This window comes from Paramisgurnus dabryanus, chromosome 6 (genome assembly GCF_030506205.2).
Source record: "Paramisgurnus dabryanus chromosome 6, PD_genome_1.1, whole genome shotgun sequence".
Taxonomy (NCBI): Eukaryota; Metazoa; Chordata; class Actinopteri; order Cypriniformes; family Cobitidae; genus Paramisgurnus; species Paramisgurnus dabryanus.
Window position 1 is genome coordinate 20,334,742 of NC_133342.1, and position 18,594 is coordinate 20,353,335.

Below are 18,594 nucleotides of genomic sequence, written 5' to 3' on the forward strand. Positions count from 1 at the left end.
ACTGGCCAAATTTAAGCAAACCAAAGAGCACCAGAAATAAAATACTGGTAATTTTATGGTTCACAGTGTGATTCTCATATTTCTTTCCATAGAAAAAAAAACATCTTATTCTACTTCAACATACTAAAATGTGCCAGCCCATCTGTCCTGATAAACCTCCAGTGCCCTACTACTCAGGTAATACATCTGTTCTCAGTTTAAAAGATTTAACAGGATTATTGACAGACCTGCTGTCTGTTCTCTTTCGGGTTCTGCCGGACAGGTTTGTTGTTAGAAAATCCTAAACTGATGTTTTTCCTCCACCATAGATGTGTGTTTCCAAGTGCCCTGATCGATTTGCCACCTACACCGATATGCAACTCCTTAATAAATTCAATAAGAGCCACTGGGACTACTATAAACAGTTCTGCAAACCAGGCTTCAACAACCCCAAAAAGGTAATTCACATAAACGTACTAAAGAATTGCTGCTGAGAATCAATAAAGGCAATAGTACCAGTTAGAGTACTGAAACAGAAGCTGTACAGATTCAGGAAAGTGGTGGTTAACTTGTCGTTGTTCATTTGTTTTTCCCCTTCCATGTGCACCCAGTGTTTCCCAGTTGTCCCCCTCCACTGTAAAGGGTGCATCCCTTCGTAGCCCACCCAAAGCAAATTCATGACAATCTCAGACTTAGACTTTAAATTTAACAAACATATTAAAGGAACAGTATGTAAGAAATTTATATCAATTAATCATAAAATGGCCCTGATATGTCACTAGACATTTAGAAATCATTTCCCCCAGTTGGAGAGCCCCTGTTTCAACACATGGCTTGGTAAAATATGAACAAAACAAACCGTTTAAATAAGAAAATGTCCATATTTGACAATAGCCATGTATTAAAACAATCAAGCATAGGTTAAGGGTTTATCAAACCCAACAGTTGGGTTTGTCCATATTTACCCAACCATGGTTTGAAACAATACAGTGTAGTTCTCGAGACCAGTCTCAAGACCACTTTTTAAAGGTCTTGGTCTCGTCTTGGAATCGACCGCTTTTTTACTCGGTCTCGTCTCGGTCTCAGATAAAGAGGACTCGGAATTTTATTTCAAGACCGGTCAAGACCAAAACTGATGGCATATCACAAATTTATTTTTTATCATTCATTTTATGCAGTTTATTCAGGTTTGGCATATGATGTTGGCATTTTTAAGCATTGTTTAAGTTTCTCCCAATGACAATTTTTCTAATTTTATTACTAAAAACACCTGCATTGTGTTAAGTGGATGGAAAGCCATGGAAAGACAGTTCAGAATAAATGGTTAAGTTGGTGTCAGCTCTTTAGTGTTTGTTCACTTTTCTTTGCTTATAGACAAAGATAAATTCCCACATATCTGCAATGCCTTTGATTATCTTATCAACTTCTCTGATGGCACACACACACACACACACACACACACGCACGCACACACACACAGACAAGAAGTGCGTAATCATATGCATATTCCACATTTTAGTGGAGTGTTTAAATGCAGTGACTTGCACTGGTCTTGGTCTTGACTTGGTCTCGGCCTGTCTTGGTCTTGACTTGGTCTCGACCCTTTAAAGTCATAGTTTTGTCTCTGTCTCGCCCTGTCTTGGTCATGACTTGGTCTAGGGTTAGGTGGTCTTAACTACAACACTACAATACAGTATTTTTATTGTGTTTTTCTGAAATCACGGGGTCAAAATTACATATAAAAAGGAAAAATTAGAAATGAAATTCAGCTTAATTGTTTGTTATAGTCAGCAGTGAGGCTAAATGGCATGCTTTTGAGACTTGGCATGCTTTGAGAATGGCATCTTTTTCCAAGATATCAAATTCTGTAAACTTCAGTAAAAATTCCAACACTAAAGGCGGGGTGCATGATATCTAAAAGCAAATGTTGACATTTAAAAATCACCTAAACAAACACGCCCCTACCCCAATAGAATCTGAACTTTCTTTTGATAGACCCGCCCCACACATGCGCAACCCAGGCAACAATGTCGGTAAGTAGACACGCCCCTTACTGCTGATTGGCTACAAGTGTGTTTTGGTACTTGGCCCAACTCCCTTATCCAAAGTGTTTTTCATAAATCACGCACCCTGCCTTTAACTAATTTCAATTTCTAATTTGTTCGAGACAAAATTATCTGAGCTATGAATTCCACATTAATGTTTTATCTCTCTACTCTATAGTAAGAGTCTCTATTATATATCCTAATTTTTGCTTATTTTTATATCTCTTATTTTTATAAATTTTTAAGAAGAATCATCTGAGACAAAGCTACTTAACTAAGTATTTTGCTTTCTCATACTGCTACAGACTGCGCCTATACAGGTGTCTCAGTAAAGTCCTATCCAAAATAATGCCATGGTGTCTTTTTTTAAGTTCTGTATTCCACAACCATGAGCATCAGGAGATTGAGTAGTTTTTTCCAGACTGACATGGATAATTTCACAGGCTCTTGCAGGGCTTTTAAGACATCACACTGAAGAGGCATGTTTGCTGCTGGAAGATTTTGTTCAATAAAAGGCTCTTATAATGAGCAGTAAACTTTAAAGTACTTCACACTTCAGTTGATGCCTGTTGTCAGACTGCTAATATTGTCTAGGAGGACACATATATATTGGCATACAGTATTTTATGTGAACATTATATCCAGATGATGTACAGTATGTGTATTGATCTTCACACCAACAGGGAGTGTCTTAAATCAAATACAGTAACTGAGCTGCTTGTGTACAGTTTTTATTACAGAATTCACCATTGTGCATTTCTGCGGCACAAATCAGGTTTGACAAAGTAATGTGCTGATATACAGTAGAGATGTTTTGACAACTTTTCTTGTTTCAGTCTGTGGCACAAGTACTAAGAGATGAAGACTGTCCGTCTATGATAGTACCGAGTCGACCCTGTAAGTGCAATGTGTGTGTGTGTGTGTTTTTTCAGTGTATTTATTTAAATGTACTCTTACTTGTAAACATAGCTTTAAAGACTGCTATATGCTTATTGTTGGCTCTTAAAGGAATAGTTCAGAAAAAGACATTTCAGTTAAAGAGCACCTATTTCATTGCTAAAAAAACAGCGTTATTTTGTGTATTTGGTATAATGCAATGTGTTGCATTATGGTTAAAAACACATTATTTTCCACATACCGTACATTTTTGTGTCTCCAGATATCCCTGCCTTCCTTAAACGCTCTGATTTTGTACAAAATGCATTGATCTGAAAATCGCTGTGTCCCTGATTGGCCAGCTAATCTGTACTTTATGATTGAGCTGAATTCCTCTTACATCAGACGCAAATGTGACGCTCCTTACTATGTTTGAATGATTCGCTCACAATGCAACGCTAACAGGAGTTAACTTACAGTCTGTGAGTCCAAAGCGGGAGGAATTATGATAATGTCACTCTTTACTACATCACCAATCCCAGGAAGTAAACTGTTGCCTACAATTCGTGTGTTTGTTGTAGTCCAAGAAAAGAGATTTACGCTGGAAACGATAACTCGCGCCATCGTTTACTTTGAGATTCGTACCTTTTGCATATCGTTAACATTTAGTAATAGACACTTACACACCAAAGGAAATCGTAAATTGGACGATAGGTGCTCTTTAAAGAAATTCTGTCATTATTTACTCCCCCTTAAAATGTTACAAACCTCTATACATTTCTTTGTTTTGCTGAACACAAAGGAAGATATTTGTAATCAAGCAGGAAACAGGAGCACCATTGACTTCCATAGTAGGGAAGGAAAATACTATGTTAGTCAATGCTGCAGAACAAAGACATGTATACAGGTTTGTTTGCGTAAATGATGACAGAATTGTTATTTGTGAAACTTTCCCTTAAAGACAAAATGTTAAATGCTCTCTTATTTGTACAGTAACTTAAGTATCTTTGAATGAAAGCGTAAAATTAATGTATGTAAATTTAACTTTGTAGTGCTGTGGTTTAGCCAATTTAGAGCTAATTTGCATTGGAAATGAGTAGCTGTTTAAGTAATACTTTATTTTCCTTGGCAGTTTTGCAGCGCTGTTTCCCAGACTTCATCACCAGAAATGGCACATTAACAGTTGCTAACAAAACAGATTTTAAAGATGCAATGGACACAGCAAGAAGTGTGTCTGAACTTAAAGATGCCGCCAAGTATGTATTTCAAACACACTACACACTGCATACTACTGTACATACTAGTTGAAACATTTTACACATTGTAGTCTTCTATTTCTAATTTCTGTTTTGTTTAAAGATGTGCAATGTTATCTCTATTAAAGAGCACCTATTTTATTGCTAAAAACGTTTTTTTGTGTATTTGGTATAATACAGTGTGTTTGCGTGGTTTATGGTTAAAAAAACATTATTTTCCTTTTACCGTAAATTTTTGCATACACTCTAAAAACAAACGGTGCTATATAGCACCAAAAGTGGTTCTTTGCTCGTAATCATAGAAGAACCATTTTTAGTGCCATATAGCACCGGTGAAGCACCTGTGTAGAACCATATAGTGCTTTGTAGAACCATATGTGGTGCTATAGTGGTGCTATATGGCCCCTACATGGTTCTACACAGGTGCTTCACCGGTGCTATATGGCACTAAAAATGGTTCTTCTATGGTTACGATCCAAAGCAACAGTTTTGGTGCTATATAGCACCGTTTGTTTTTTTTGAGTGTATTGTTAACATACTAATACACACTTACACACCAAAGGAAATTTAAAAACGTGAATCGGACAATAGGTGCTCTTTAAAAGTAATGATAGATTCCTTGCATACAACCAGAAGTGTTGGCTTGCCTCTCGTCCAATCAGATTCAAGGACTTTATAGACAGGTGTTTTGTTGTACAGTGGTATTACAGGTATCCTTGAAGCCAAAGAAGTTGGAATGAAGATTGTGGAGGATTATGCCAGTTCTTGGTACTGGATAGTAATGTAAGCATTTTGCTGCACATATTATACTGTACAATGTTTAAAAGATATTATCGAAATATCATAAAGACAACAGTTTGATTGTATTATACACTATGACAGACATGTTTGTCGATGTGTGTTTTGACTGTGACAGGGGGCTGGTCTTAGCACTGATCATCAGTCTTATCTTCCTCCTGCTGCTGCGTTTCACCGCAGGCTTCCTCCTCTGTTTTATCATCATCGCTGTTATCCTGCTGGTGGCCTACGGTCAGTTTCTATGTGTAATATGCTTGTGTGATATTGCTTCAAGGCAGAGAAAAGGTTAATGAAGTTCAGCTCAACATGAAATATCATCTGTAAAACATTTTACATTACATGTCCATTTATTCCTTTAGCCGATCCTTTTTTTCAAAGCAGCTTACACAAAATGTCTTACCATTAGCATATTTATTTATTTATTTGCTTGTTTTTTGTTTAAAAACTATTTATTTTCTTACCAACCTATTTTCTTCTTTTTTTATTTTCTTTACAAAAACTGGGTCGAGTGATTGGATGCCAGAGAACATTTGGAAAGATTTTTGATGTCGATATTGTTTCCAAGCATGTGTAATGCACAATTAAATATGCATATGACACTTTTATCATATTTTTCATCCATATGTGTTTGAATGGAACCCATGAACTTTGCACTGCTAATGCAATGCTCTACCAACCGATCTCCAGAAACACTGTAGTTTTTGGTTTAAAGTGTCAGCAAACATCTGATAAAGAGGACACAAACAGCTAGAAGGGTGTGAGTAGATCTTCTGTGTTACCCTTTTTAAAGTCATTCTTCTGTTGTAGGCATCTGGCACTGTTACTGGGAGTTCTCATCTCTCAGGGAGACCCCCGGAGCGGATGTCCCCATCTCTGACATCGGTTTTCAGACGGACCTCCAGGTCTACTTAAAACTCAGCCAAACCTGGCTCGTCTTCAGTAAGACGCAAAGGATGACACATGGCTTTGTAAATTGCATTGTTTAATGCTTGTTAACTTGTTCTGCTGTCTTTCTGTTCCTCTCAGTGATCATGCTGAGTTTGACTGAAGTCTCTATAGTTGTAATGCTCATATTTCTGAGAAAAAGGGTTCGTATCGCTATTGCTTTACTCAAGGAGGGCAGCAAGTAAGTCTCTTTTATTATCTTCCTAACCTTTGCAGCGACCCCATCCTTTTCTTCGATGACCCATATGTTTGTGTCTCTGCAGGGCCATCAGTTACATCATGTCTGCGCTGTTTTACCCCATCATCACCTTTGTGCTGCTGGTGATCTGTATCTTCTACTGGGCCATGACTGCAGTGTATCCCCCTATTTAACTCATGGAACGTAGAACATAGATTAAAAAAAGATTTAACAACTTCAAAGATGAGAAATAAAAAAGTGCATTAAAATAAGGAAATAAATATTTTGGAAGATGTCCACAGGACATGAGATATATACAGTACTGTGTCAGATATGTGCATGTAGTTTGCCTTTTTCGCCACTAGGTGGCACTATTGTAATAGCTAATAATATTTTTTTAGTAGGGGTATATACTTCTGTATGTATTCTGTATATGACTTGGTAGTGTCCCATCTTTATTCCTTAATGAAACCTAAAGCTTTCTTGCATCTTCTGGCAGTGCTGTTTATAAAGTTGCATCCTCTCATCCCAGCTGCAAGTATGCCAATATGACTTGCAGTCCCAAGGTAAGATCTTTTGCTGATTTTAATAAAATAAAGCAATAATACTGATATGGAAAGGATAAAAACATTCAGACTTATAATTTGATTTACAAAAAATAATATATATACTATTAGTAGTAATTGTACGAATAATAATTGAATAATAATTATTCATTCGTAATAATAGTTTAATACTAACTTTTTATAATCTGATTTTAATATAACTTTAAAACATGATACCATGCTGGTTGTGTTAAATTAATTTTTAATTATAATGTAAATAATAACACTTAAAGTGAACATATGTAAGCTTGTAAGTAGAGTGAACAGTGTAGTAATCAACAAACATTTTACAAAACAATATTAGTCAACATTTATTTCAACCGATTTTAATGTATTAAACTAAATATTTGAAAGAAATGAACTAATTGTGCTTGTTTATTGTTAACAGAACTTCGACGGGACTAACATCACTAAGCAATGTCCGGGCGCTCAGTGTCTTTTTGCCTTTTACGGAGGCGAGAGCCTGTACCATCGTTACATCTTCATCCTGCAGATTTGTAATCTGTTTGTCTTCCTTTGGCTGGTTAATTTCACCATTGCACTGGGACAGTGCACCATCGCTGGGGCTTTTGCCTCTTATTACTGGGCCAAAAAGAAGCCTGCAGACATCCCACCCTGCCCTGTGTTCTCTTCCTTCATCAGGGCTATCTGGTACAGCTTCAGGATGCCTATCCAAATCAATGCCTTTTTTTAAATGTGCCATATGTAACCCTGTCTGTGAAATGCAGGCTAAAGTCTCATAATCTAATTATAAGATTTGGAGCATCATATTTTGATTTTAGTCATTAATTTCACAATGATTTCAATCTTTGACATAGCCTTACCTAGATAGCCATATTAAAGTTATGTTTTCACAGAATGTTCTTTACATTATAACAAAAAATTACTAGCTGGGTTTTCTTATACTCATTTGATCTGTTCCCAGGTATCATACAGGGTCTCTTGCATTTGGTTCACTCCTCTTAGCTGTGGTTCAACTGATCCGTGTCATATTGGAGTACCTGGATCACAAACTTAAGGGTTGGTGATATCCACACGTTGGAAATAATGATATTTAAATAAAACTTTAAAAGAGCAATATATATATATAACATATTTGGAAATCATAGAATACAAAGGGATAGAAAATAAAAATAAAAATTCTGTCATCATTTACTCATTCTGATGTTGTTTGAAACCTGTATGAGTTTCTTTTTCTGTTAAACACAAAAGAAGATATTTTGACAAATGATGGGATAAGCACACAGTTACCTACTGACTTCCATAGTATTCGTTAATCCTACTACTGGGTACTGTCAACTGTGTGGTTATTATCATTTATCAAAATATCTATAGTAAAATTGAATGGGGCTAGATATTATTATTTTTAAGAATTCAAAAACAACCACAAAGACACTCATATTTTTATGAAATTTATTATTTCCTCCTCATTATACGTTCTGTATGATCATTCTTAAAAGAAAAACACCACCGTTTTTCTACATTTTACTATGTTGTTACCTTTACTTATATGAATTAATACATGCCTATCTTTATTCAATGCGTTCACTTAATCTTTGTACAGCGCTTCTTTAATGTGTTAGCATTTAGCCTAGCCCCATTCATTCCTAAGGCTCCAAACAAAAGTTTTATTTTGTGCCACCATACTTACTCGTGTAACTACTCATGTAACAGTCTTTAAATAGAGAAAACATGGAAGTGTTTGGTGGCTTCTAAATTCATCCCTGTTTGGATCCTAAGGAATGACTGGGGCTAGGCTAAATGCTAACACATTTACTAGACGCTGTACAAAGATTAAAAGTGCACACATTAAAAAAATATGGGTATGTATTAATTTGACCAAGTTGAGGTAAGAACATAGTAAAATATTGAAAAACGGTGATGTTTTCCTTTAAAGGGATCCTGCAGCCAAATATCAAAATTACCCCATGATTTACTCACCCTCAACCAATCCGAGATACAGATGTCCATCATCTTTTTGACGAACACATTTGGAGTTATTTTAGTAAATGTCCTTGCTTTTCCAAGCTTATAATTGGAGAAAACAGGAAATTCTGACTTTTGACATCAAAAAGTGCCTTCATCAAATACCGGAAATGTGTATATAGTATTAAAAACTGTATAAAAATTTAAACTGATGTGTCAAGTTTTTAGGGTAAACTCCCCTTCCACTTGAGCAATAGCAGGAAACTGCAGGATCTTTTAAACATAAATAAAATTTAATCCTAATTTCTAATTTTAAAGAAAATAGTCTTTTTACTTCATTCTGCTCAAAAACGCTCAAGATGTGTTTAGTGCCAAGAGAGGTCACTACATTTTTATTTGTATTGTCTTTTTGTATCTTAATAAAATAGATTGAAAAATAAATATAGATTATAGACATTAAAACTTCTTAAACAACAAGATATATTTTTAAATGTACAATTTGATCACCAACATACATTTTTCACATTTCTTCTGGGAAAAGAAAGCATCACTCTCTGATATGTGTATTGTATATGTTTACTGTAAATTTGAATGTTTTCATCCATAAGGTATTGATTCATTAATTGGAAAGAGCCCTCATTATGTCCCTAAAGAAAACCACCAGTTCAATAATCACTTGGTGTATGTTCTTGTGTGTGTTTAGGAGCTCACAATGTACTTGCACGTTTTCTACTCTGCTGTCTAAAATGCTGCTTCTGGTGTCTGGAACGGTTTATACGCTTCATGAACAGGAATGCTTATATCATGGTAAGAGACGCCCACTCTGCCCATTCCAATAAACCATAAACAAACAAGTGCCCTTAGAAATACAGCGCCAGATATTCACTATATAATGTTTCACCCTAGATTGCCATTTATGGAAGGAACTTTTGCACATCAGCGCGGGAAGCTTTCTATTTATTGATGAGAAATGTTGTGAGGTAAGAGTATATTTCAATACACTAGATGCTAGATGAGTAATGATTGCACACCAACTGAATTTCCTGTCTTCTACTACAGGGTGGCAGTGTTAGATAAAGTGACAGACTTCCTGCTCTTCCTGGGAAAACTATTGGTAGCAGGGAGTGTTGGTAAGTCTGCTCACACCAGGATGTTTTCTGTTTGTACTTGTTGTATTTCTTTCTGGCCCATCACTTAAGCGGTACATTCAGAATGGTCATGATCACGTGGTTATAGTCATATTGACCACAAGAGGGCAAAAGAGTATAAGGGGATACACTGAACTTTTGCAGCAGTCTTGCAGTGAGGATTGTGCTTGAGCTGTCCATCACTTATGTCCTACAGGTGTCATTGCATTTTTGCTGTTTACACGCAAGATACCCTTCGTTCAGGAGGAAGTTCCCGTGTTGAATTACTACTGCGTGCCTCTGCTGGTGAGAAATGTCTCTTTATATTTATGTTCGAGTATTTTTCTGACTTGGACTAGTTCCTTGTTAAGATTGTATTTTGACTGGCAGTTCTCTCTTTCCCTGACAGACAGTAATATTCGGTTCCTACTTGATTGCACACAGCTTTTTCAGCGTCTATGCAATGTGTGTGGACACCTTGTTCCTTTGTTTCTGTAAGTATTTTAAATGGCATTCCTTCTGTAATACGATCATATAGAAATTAAATTAATATTGACATACAGACATTTCTGCAATTTAAATGGCAAAACACAAATATTTAAAAATGAAATAAAACGTGATGTGCATTAACCGAGTGCTTACATTGTGGACAGTGGCCATGCACACAAAATGTGTTTTTTTTTTTGATGGTTTACAAAATCACTGCATGCATCTCTCATTTTGCATACATTTTCCCACTACACTGTAACTTCTATTTCTTTCACCGTTTCCTTTTTTCCTTTCTTTTTTGACATGCTGCATGACATTTACAGGCGAAGACTTAGAAAGAAATGACGGTACACCAGCCAAGCCTTTCCTCATGTCCCCTGGCCTAAAAAGAATTCTGGAAAGGGCCTAACAAGGCTACAAAGATCCAAATCTGAATACCTTTACTCATTTCAAATACTTAGCATGTGTTAACTTACGTATTGACTGTAACAGACTATCGGTACATACAGTAACTGTGAACTGTAATGGAAGTTAAGAATTAAGGGAAGCGGTCATGTGACCTCATGAAGAGACCAAAGACTCTCTGCAACGTAACAGAGCTTTGTGACACAGACCCTACACTGCATACTAACACATTTGCCTCTTACTGCTCTCTGCTGCCTTATTCTGTGATTTCCGGAGCAGTAACACGTTTTGGTTAGTTGGCACCTAAAATGAGATTGAACACCCAGAGGTTTGGCATCAGAGGTCATCTGACACCTTCAAGTAAAATCCAACTAGAGCATGAGAGATTAGAAGGTGTTATACATGCTATTTCAGTGAACAGCTGTATGACTTGTTTATTTATTACAGTTTTAAAACTTATGTCATCGGTTGGGCTGGTTTTACAGCCTTAGAAATAGTAAATCTTAACTATTATCATTGCAACGTAGTGAAAAATAATGCAGATTTTATGAAACAAGCCAGTCGGTTCTCACTTTACACAAAAAGCACTTATACAGTACATTTAAACTGTTTTTGCATATATGCAGCATCATTCACAGCAGTATAAACATATTAAGCATTTGTAGTGAACACAAGATATGAAAAGCTATTTTTTGCTTAATGAAAAGTAATGATTTTTTTTAAATATTTTACAGCAATTGCAGGGTTAAGTGATCATATGGGTGACATGACACTCTTTGTGTTAGACAAGAGGCATTAAAGAACCCATATATTTAGAATTTTCCATCTGTTACGCCATTTTCAGGTATTTTGCATTTTGGTTAATATTTAATGAGGACAATTTTACAGTAAGCATGGTAGCACATTTAGTCTTCCAGATCATAAATGTTTGTGTTATATTTTATCTATTTCGTGTTAGGACAATAAATAATTTGACTAAGACAAATGTATAAGATCATATTTTAATCACACCAGTTCAAAGTAAAAAAAAAAACATTTCAGGTGCTCTCTGGCTGTTTTAAGCTTTTCATTCAAAATTCATGGTTACTGTATAATTACTAAATGCATCTTGAATTGTCCTCAAGAAAGTGCTTTGAGTTGTAAATAAAAATATCAGAACAAGTAGCTGAATGCATGCCATTTTTTTCAGCTTAAAATACAAATCAGCAAAGGGCTTTTAAAATATATATTTTTTTTTTGTCTAGTTGGAGTTATTATGAGTTAATGTCACAGACATGCATTTTTAAAACTTTTCATTCAGGGTTGGCGAGTTGCTGAGTGTGAGTCATGCAATGAATAAACACTCAAACTCCTGTATCTTCCTGTAAAAGCGTAAACATCCAAACCGGTATTGTCTCGAGTACGTCTCGGTTCTATAAGGATCTCTTTTTTTTATAGAAAAAATGTCTCTGTTCAGAACTGTCCGTAAAAATGATAGAGAGCAGTTAGGTTCATATTGTACTGTGAGATGCAAGCTCAAAGTGCTAGTTTTATAATCCTGAATTTAACCACTTTTGTAATGTTCTAAAAATGAATATTGTATTTGTACATTTTGTACCACTAAAGTGAAACTGTAATTTATATATTTAAATAAAATTATTAAAAAGAAAATGCTACACAGTGTATTTTCCTGAATAATTTCTTCCAGGTCCATTTCAAAAAGGAGCATTTTTACAAAGCCATTTGTTATCCCAAGTTGTCAAACCATATGGCACAGCTGTGATGGATCTTTCACTAACAAACATTTCTCTAGCATTAATTCGCTCTATTATACAGCCATTAAGAGGAATTTAAACTTCAGCACCCTTGATTTAAAAGGTTTGTTTATCGCTCATCAGAAACCATTAGCTGGTTACACACTTAACCCTAAGGCGATATATTTACAATTCCAGATCACCGTTGATATGGCATAACAAGTTATAAGAAAGTGTTTATTTGCAGCTTTAGACCTGGAAACAAAAGATTTGCTGCACAGCCATTTTACACTAGTTCTCCCAGGAAGATCCTTTAAAAAACTCGGAGGAAATAAACCACAATCATCATGGAGCCAGATGTAGTACTGCTGTATAAGATCCTACATGCAGCTGCAGACTTTGTGTTCTCTTAACCTTCATACATCGTTTTTTCAATTTGTTAGTTGTACTTAAGTTACCCGGTGGCCTTAATTTTGAGTTCAAAAGTATTAGTTGACCCATGCGTGTAAAAATTTATCGTCAACTTATTTTCTTTAGAGTTGAATGAACTCAATTGAAGGCAACACAATATTTCAACTTAAACCAACTTTAAAATGTGCAAATTAGCCTTAGAACCATAAATAAATAAAAACGCATTTTATGCATGCTTGAAACAAAGCAAGTCAATATTGCAGAAAGTATGCAAACATTATGTAAACTAGCAGCTATTATGTATACCAGCAGCAGACCATCAACACCGTCAGTCACATCTAAAAATCCCAGTGTAATCCTTTAACAAACAAAAAAAGTTACAGAAACCTCAGATACCACACTAACACGGCTTAGGAATAAACCTACTACAAATCTCTTAGAACTAGACACACAAAAAAATAAATCACTCATCTCAACCCTGTGGTTTAGTTATTTTATTGGCTTTTCTTCAGCTTCCAAGTTTCTCTATAGAACCAAACAACAAAACAACGTGCACCGACTAAACCAGAAACAAAGAATTCCATGGTAAATTCATTTTAAAACAAACAAAGTGCTCAGTCACATACAAGAAATAAATTAAATGCCATTTATTCCATCACTATATAGATATATCATATATATTAAACAAAAACTTCAGGCTCTTTTCACAATTGTTCAAACTTATCTTTTAAATCATTGCAAGATAGATATCCTTCAGTAAGTGCCCACGGAAGATGAAGCAACGTGGGTCTTGTTCAAGTCAATAGAAGAGTGAATATTTCCCATCCTGTGGTCTGCACGGCGGCAGTGAGCGTCTCAGGCGTGGCTAATGGGCAGCTGTGTCATCGAGTGGGGCAAAAGAGGCTGCAGCACCAGTGAAGTGGGCGAGTGGACTAAAAGAACAAGAAGTTGTTCAGTCGCAAAACTTCAGGTCATGAAGAGTTATTTGACTGAATCAGTGATACAGTAATGTTCCATCAGAGCAAAATGTACCATCCATATAGGAGTGTAGGGCAGTCAGCATAGGGGTGTCCACAGGGGCAAAAGCAGTGTATTGAAGTTCATCTATTAGAGGAGAGAGTCTGGTAGGGGGCAGAGATGACACTGGTGCAGTGGAACTGTGATTTGGGCTGACGTGCTTCTTGTGACGAGCTCGACAGTTCTGGAACCAAACCTATAAGGAGACAGATGGCACACAACATTGGTATCTAAATTTAATTGACTAAATTCAGCAATCACAAAGAGACAGAATAAAGCTAAAGTAACTTTAACATTTTTCTAAAAACTAAATTTGTTAAGAATAAAAAAATCTAAACCAGATGTTCTTATCCAAAGTGACTCACAGTGCATTACAAGTTATAATGTGTATATGATATATGATGGTAAGCAGTGCATAGTACTAAAAATAATCTGTCCTAGAGCTTCATAACAGACAAATTGCTTTATACTGTACCTGAATAACCCTTCGGCTAAGACCGGTTCTTTCTGCCAACTTTTGTAAAGTCTGGGCATCTGGATTGTTGTCCTGAGCAAACTGGGCCTGCATAACCTAAGGGAAGAATACAAATTCTGTGAACTACATCCAATTATTGGCAAACAAAAATTAAAACCCTGGTTCACCCAATACAAGAGCAAACATGTTATCCAGCGCTGAAGTAATTACAGAGAAGAGCATTTCTGAATTAACCTGTAGCTGGTCAGCTGTGAAACTTGTGCGTGCCCTCTTGGCTGGTTTGGGCTGATTTACTTCCTGTTCCGAGGGAACTGCTCCTTCTACGTTAACCCCTTTACCTACAGCAATCACAAAGAGACAGAATAAAGCTAAAGTAACTTTATCATTGCTAAATGCATGCAAATATATTGTGTTAACAGTATTTTTAAACCATAGAAGAGACCCACTGGAGAAAATAAATCTTTAAAAATTCAAAAAAAAAAAAATTCAATTGACGTCAAACTGTCAAATTGATCCCATATTTTAGTAGCAAAAAAACAAAGTGCAAAGTTTCTAACCTGTCTCCATGGCTCGTTTGAGGTTGTCCAACATGCAGTCGTAGTGCACGCGACACAGGACTCTTTCATCAACCAGGGCAAACTCTTCTCCTGTGGAGAGCTGCCTTTTGCAGGAAAAGCACGCAAAGCAGGCCAGGTGGTAGGTGTTGCCTTTGGCTCTACGGACCCAGTCATTTGAATGTATGTTTCTGCCACAATGAGCACAACGCGTCCCGTATTTCCTGTGAGTAACAAATCTTTGATAAGATCTTCCGACCTTAAAGGTAAACAGGCGTTTGTGTCACTTTTAGCGGAGTTTAGCAAAAACATGGCAGAAAATATGGGAATGGTTGATTATCGTCCATTTAAATGCTGGGGAGGAAAACTGTGCGTTGACAGGTTTACAGAAATCCAAAAAAAAAGATTTGTAGGCTAGCCGTACAAAATGCTAAACGATTTATTGCACGATAAACAACGATCAATTGTTTATCCGTCCGTCGTTTGACAGCAAGTTCATGGGATTTGTGGTTACATGCGATTTTTTTTTGAATAAACACATTTTTATTACCTGAAGTAATCCAATTTACAGAATATCTCTTTCTCTTTTATATAACAACTGATGTGTCTGCCCAGAGATGTTTGGCACACGCTGCAAGACAGGCATCTCACGTGCCAGCACATGTCGTTCACCTGAGGTAAAAAGCAAAACAAACCTTTTTACTATTATGACAGCATTGTTTGAGTTAGACGTTCTTTACATACTTTGACATTGTTTTTAAGTTTTAAACAGGTTAAACTTATGGCATTTAATATTGTATCATTTACGTAACTTAGTCTCAGCGCCACGAGTCGAACGGTAGTATCCACAGATAGGCTACTAAAGAATCCACAGATGAAATATTTTTTGTTGGTAAAAATATTGAAATGTTACCTTCAGTAGATATTTGTCAACGATCTCAGTGCCACAGCTGGTGCAGATGGCTTTCTCTGTCATGGCATGAGGTGAAGAGCTGGGCGACAGAGTCGACGATGACGAACACGATACTTCTTCAAACAGCTCTTGGGATTTACCCTTTAAACCAAGCAAAGTCACAATGCATAATATATTATACTAGAGCTTTTAGGCTATACAATTTCTTAAAACCGCCCCAACTGTAACGTTAACTGTTTGGAGCAACAGGTCAAGTAGGTTTGCAACTTTCATAAACGCCCGGTTCGAAGCCCTTCACAAAATTAATAACAAAAAAACAGTATTCTTAATTTCCTCAGTATTCCAAGTCCATAAACAGAGTAATTGGAGTAAAATACCGTTTGGTTTTCCTCGGATGCGGTTATGATGTGAGGTGTGCAAAGGACTGAGCCTCCACAGCCCGCAGGCATTGTGACAGCAGCGCTAATACATTGAGTATAGAGCGCGCGTCAACGCTGCCGCCTTTTAACCTCCAAGCCCGTGCGACCCATTAGCTGCCACTCGCTCTTTTTACCATGACAACCTTTTACCGTGACAACCTCTCGGTGAACAAGCCCGTGCCGATACATTTAAACACACGCGCTTCCTAAGACAAAGCGTCATCTTTTTAATTTAATCGCTGAAATTCTCCAGGAAATATCTGATTCGTTTCTGGCACTTTCATTAAGTCTTTGCCTTTATATAGGCTACTGTACAAAGTCACAAAGCAAATTTGGCTGATTTAGTTTTAAAACAATGCAAAAAATTATATTTCTCAACTCTCATTTAAAGGACCGAGTGTTGCTTCAATAAAAGAAGAAAAGAAATCACGATCACTCAATTTATATTAATTGCACACAGGCGTTGCCTGAGGCACAGCTGAGGATGGTACCGTAATTCACACTCAGTGAAGTCATGGCTATTTTGCCTATTTTAGTCACTCAGAGACGACAAATAGTAGCAAATAAATTTGAGCGAAAAATCCAGCTTTAAAAAAAATTTATGTAGCGTTTGTTCTTTAGTTTATACCAAGTTAAATGGTTTGTTTTGTTTTTTTGTAAATCTTTCACAACATGTAAACAAATGCGCATCACCTATCAAAATTCATTAGGCTACTTAAAAACAAAACACCATAAACTAAGACACGAAGATAGATATGTAGCCTACTGTAGGGAATGCAAAAATAAGATCTCTTTACTTACTGTGCTTTTGCATGGGCTTTCTTTCGATGTGGTTTGTTCATTTTTCCAGTACATTGTCCAGTATCTTATCCACCCTCAGATTTCCTATACTAAAAGAAAAAATCCACATGGATGCTGCAGCTGAATGCACGTCGTGACCATGTTTTAACTCTTAACTTTTGTTTTGCTTTGCGAGGGAGGAACTTTTCCTCGCATTTTCTCATTCCCCTGACCGCACCTCCCTGTCATATTTACACACGCCTATTATTCTGAGAGTGCACGAAAAGATTTGCAGACCCGCTATGAGTGACATAGATTTATTAAATTAATAACGTAACAACGGTTGAAAAGTATTTTGGACACATGGAGGCTATTAAATTATAAAAAACAGCATTTTTTAAAAAGGGAACGCATCATTAAATATGAGAATTATGTTTCTGTATTAAAAAATTACAAATACAATTTTAAACCTCTATTAGTATTTTATTATTTATTTAATTGTGCACTTCTATATCAGTGACGTAATGCTTGTTATTTATTTGATTTTCTTTGCATCATTGCAGTTAAAGTGTTATTGCGCAGGATTGATATGTTGCCCATCTGATTAGCTACTGTTCACTTCGCCGCTTAGTAAAACATATGTGAGTAAAGTCTGGAAAATGCAATAAAAATTACATGTTCTTATTTGGCAATTTCTCCGTAAAATTAAATAACAGATTTTAAAGAAACGTTTTAAATAAAGGACTTATATAATATTTATATTCATGCTTCGATCTTATCATGCGACATTCTGCTATCGTTTTCTCCCTGTTTTTTATGGTTTAGTAAGTCTTTTTCTTTTGTTAATTTATTGGTGTATTTGGTACATTTTATCTAAGTTTTAATGTTCGGATTTTAATGTTCTTACTAGTTTTCCCACAAACGTCTTAATAAATCTTATACAGCATACAGTGTTTCCTCAAAAAATAAATGTACTGTTATAATTTCCTCGTGTTCGGAGTGCATATATAAAAACAAGAATAGCCTAATAATGATTACATTTAATACAAACTAAATAAAAAATCCGTTCACAAATAGTTAATATATTTTATTGAAGATCATAACAAGTGAACAAATTGTTGGATTTCATTAATATTTATATCTATATAATTATTTAAAAACAGACTTGTATTAAAACATATATGTTTCTTTTATATATGCATATTATGACTTTTATTTGATTTATATAGAGCCTATATTTTTTAACTAGCCTATTGATATACCGTTGTTGTTCACCACTGTAAAATAATTTATATAATAGCCTACTTACTGGGGTTAAATTTAGTCTTTCCAAATATTTAAAACGAAGGTGATTTAATTTTGGGCCGCACATACATCTGAATTTTAACAGACACTGACGTCTTAATTACAAGAGCAATAATATCAGCTTCCACTCAGATTATTCTTGCCTATTTGGATTGGTTTGTTTGACGTGGAGGATGTAAGGCAGTCTGGGGGATATGTGAGAGGTGTCAGTCAACTTAAAGAGGGCGACCCTTTTGCTTTGAGTTTCTGTTTTGACTACACCAGAATTTTTGTATCTATGTTTCCTCTCCGGGGAGTATGCAATGTCAGATGAGCAAAGCATCTTTGTGTATTATTGACACTAACTGAAAAAAGAAGG

General features: G+C 35.9%; 2 protein-coding genes across 4 annotated transcripts in view; one reads left to right on the forward strand and one right to left on the reverse strand.

The window, feature by feature from the left end:
* Positions 1–18,594, forward strand: part of slc44a5a (solute carrier family 44 member 5a) — a 102,266-nt gene that overhangs the window by 72,204 nt on the left and 11,468 nt on the right. The window contains exons 5-22 of one of the 2 annotated variants that reach the window (XM_065275941.2): positions 93–177; positions 309–437; positions 2,861–2,921; positions 4,033–4,156; positions 4,856–4,939; positions 5,073–5,185; positions 5,762–5,893; positions 5,981–6,080; positions 6,163–6,255; positions 6,556–6,643; positions 7,071–7,333; positions 7,608–7,702; positions 9,312–9,415; positions 9,515–9,588; positions 9,668–9,738; positions 9,953–10,041; positions 10,145–10,229; positions 10,548–11,130. In XM_065275941.2, coding sequence (XP_065132013.1) covers positions 93–177; positions 309–437; positions 2,861–2,921; positions 4,033–4,156; positions 4,856–4,939; positions 5,073–5,185; positions 5,762–5,893; positions 5,981–6,080; positions 6,163–6,255; positions 6,556–6,643; positions 7,071–7,333; positions 7,608–7,702; positions 9,312–9,415; positions 9,515–9,588; positions 9,668–9,738; positions 9,953–10,041; positions 10,145–10,229; positions 10,548–10,633 — 1,876 coding nt within the window. In that variant the 3' untranslated portion in view covers positions 10,634–11,130. Of the gene's footprint in view, positions 1–92; positions 178–308; positions 438–2,860; positions 2,922–4,032; positions 4,157–4,855; positions 4,940–5,072; positions 5,186–5,761; positions 5,894–5,980; positions 6,081–6,162; positions 6,256–6,555; positions 6,644–7,070; positions 7,334–7,607; positions 7,703–9,311; positions 9,416–9,514; positions 9,589–9,667; positions 9,739–9,952; positions 10,042–10,144; positions 10,230–10,547; positions 11,131–18,594 lie in introns of those variants that run through there. The other variant, XM_065275940.2, reaches the window with a different exon arrangement.
* On the reverse strand, positions 13,260–17,129 carry lhx8a (LIM homeobox 8a). 2 transcript variants are annotated; one of them, XM_065275943.2, is made up of 8 exons: positions 16,953–17,129; positions 15,733–15,873; positions 15,370–15,491; positions 14,823–15,043; positions 14,500–14,603; positions 14,266–14,361; positions 13,806–13,986; positions 13,260–13,705 (listed from the first exon to the last, which is right to left on the reverse strand). In XM_065275943.2, exons 1-8 carry the CDS (start codon positions 17,004–17,006, stop codon positions 13,629–13,631), a joined length of 996 nt encoding a protein of 331 aa, XP_065132015.1. In that variant the 5' UTR covers positions 17,007–17,129; the 3' UTR covers positions 13,260–13,628. The 2 variants fall into 2 exon arrangements, with proteins under 2 accessions (XP_065132015.1, XP_065132014.1); XM_065275942.1 differs by lacking the exon at positions 16,953–17,129 and adding an exon at positions 16,110–16,470.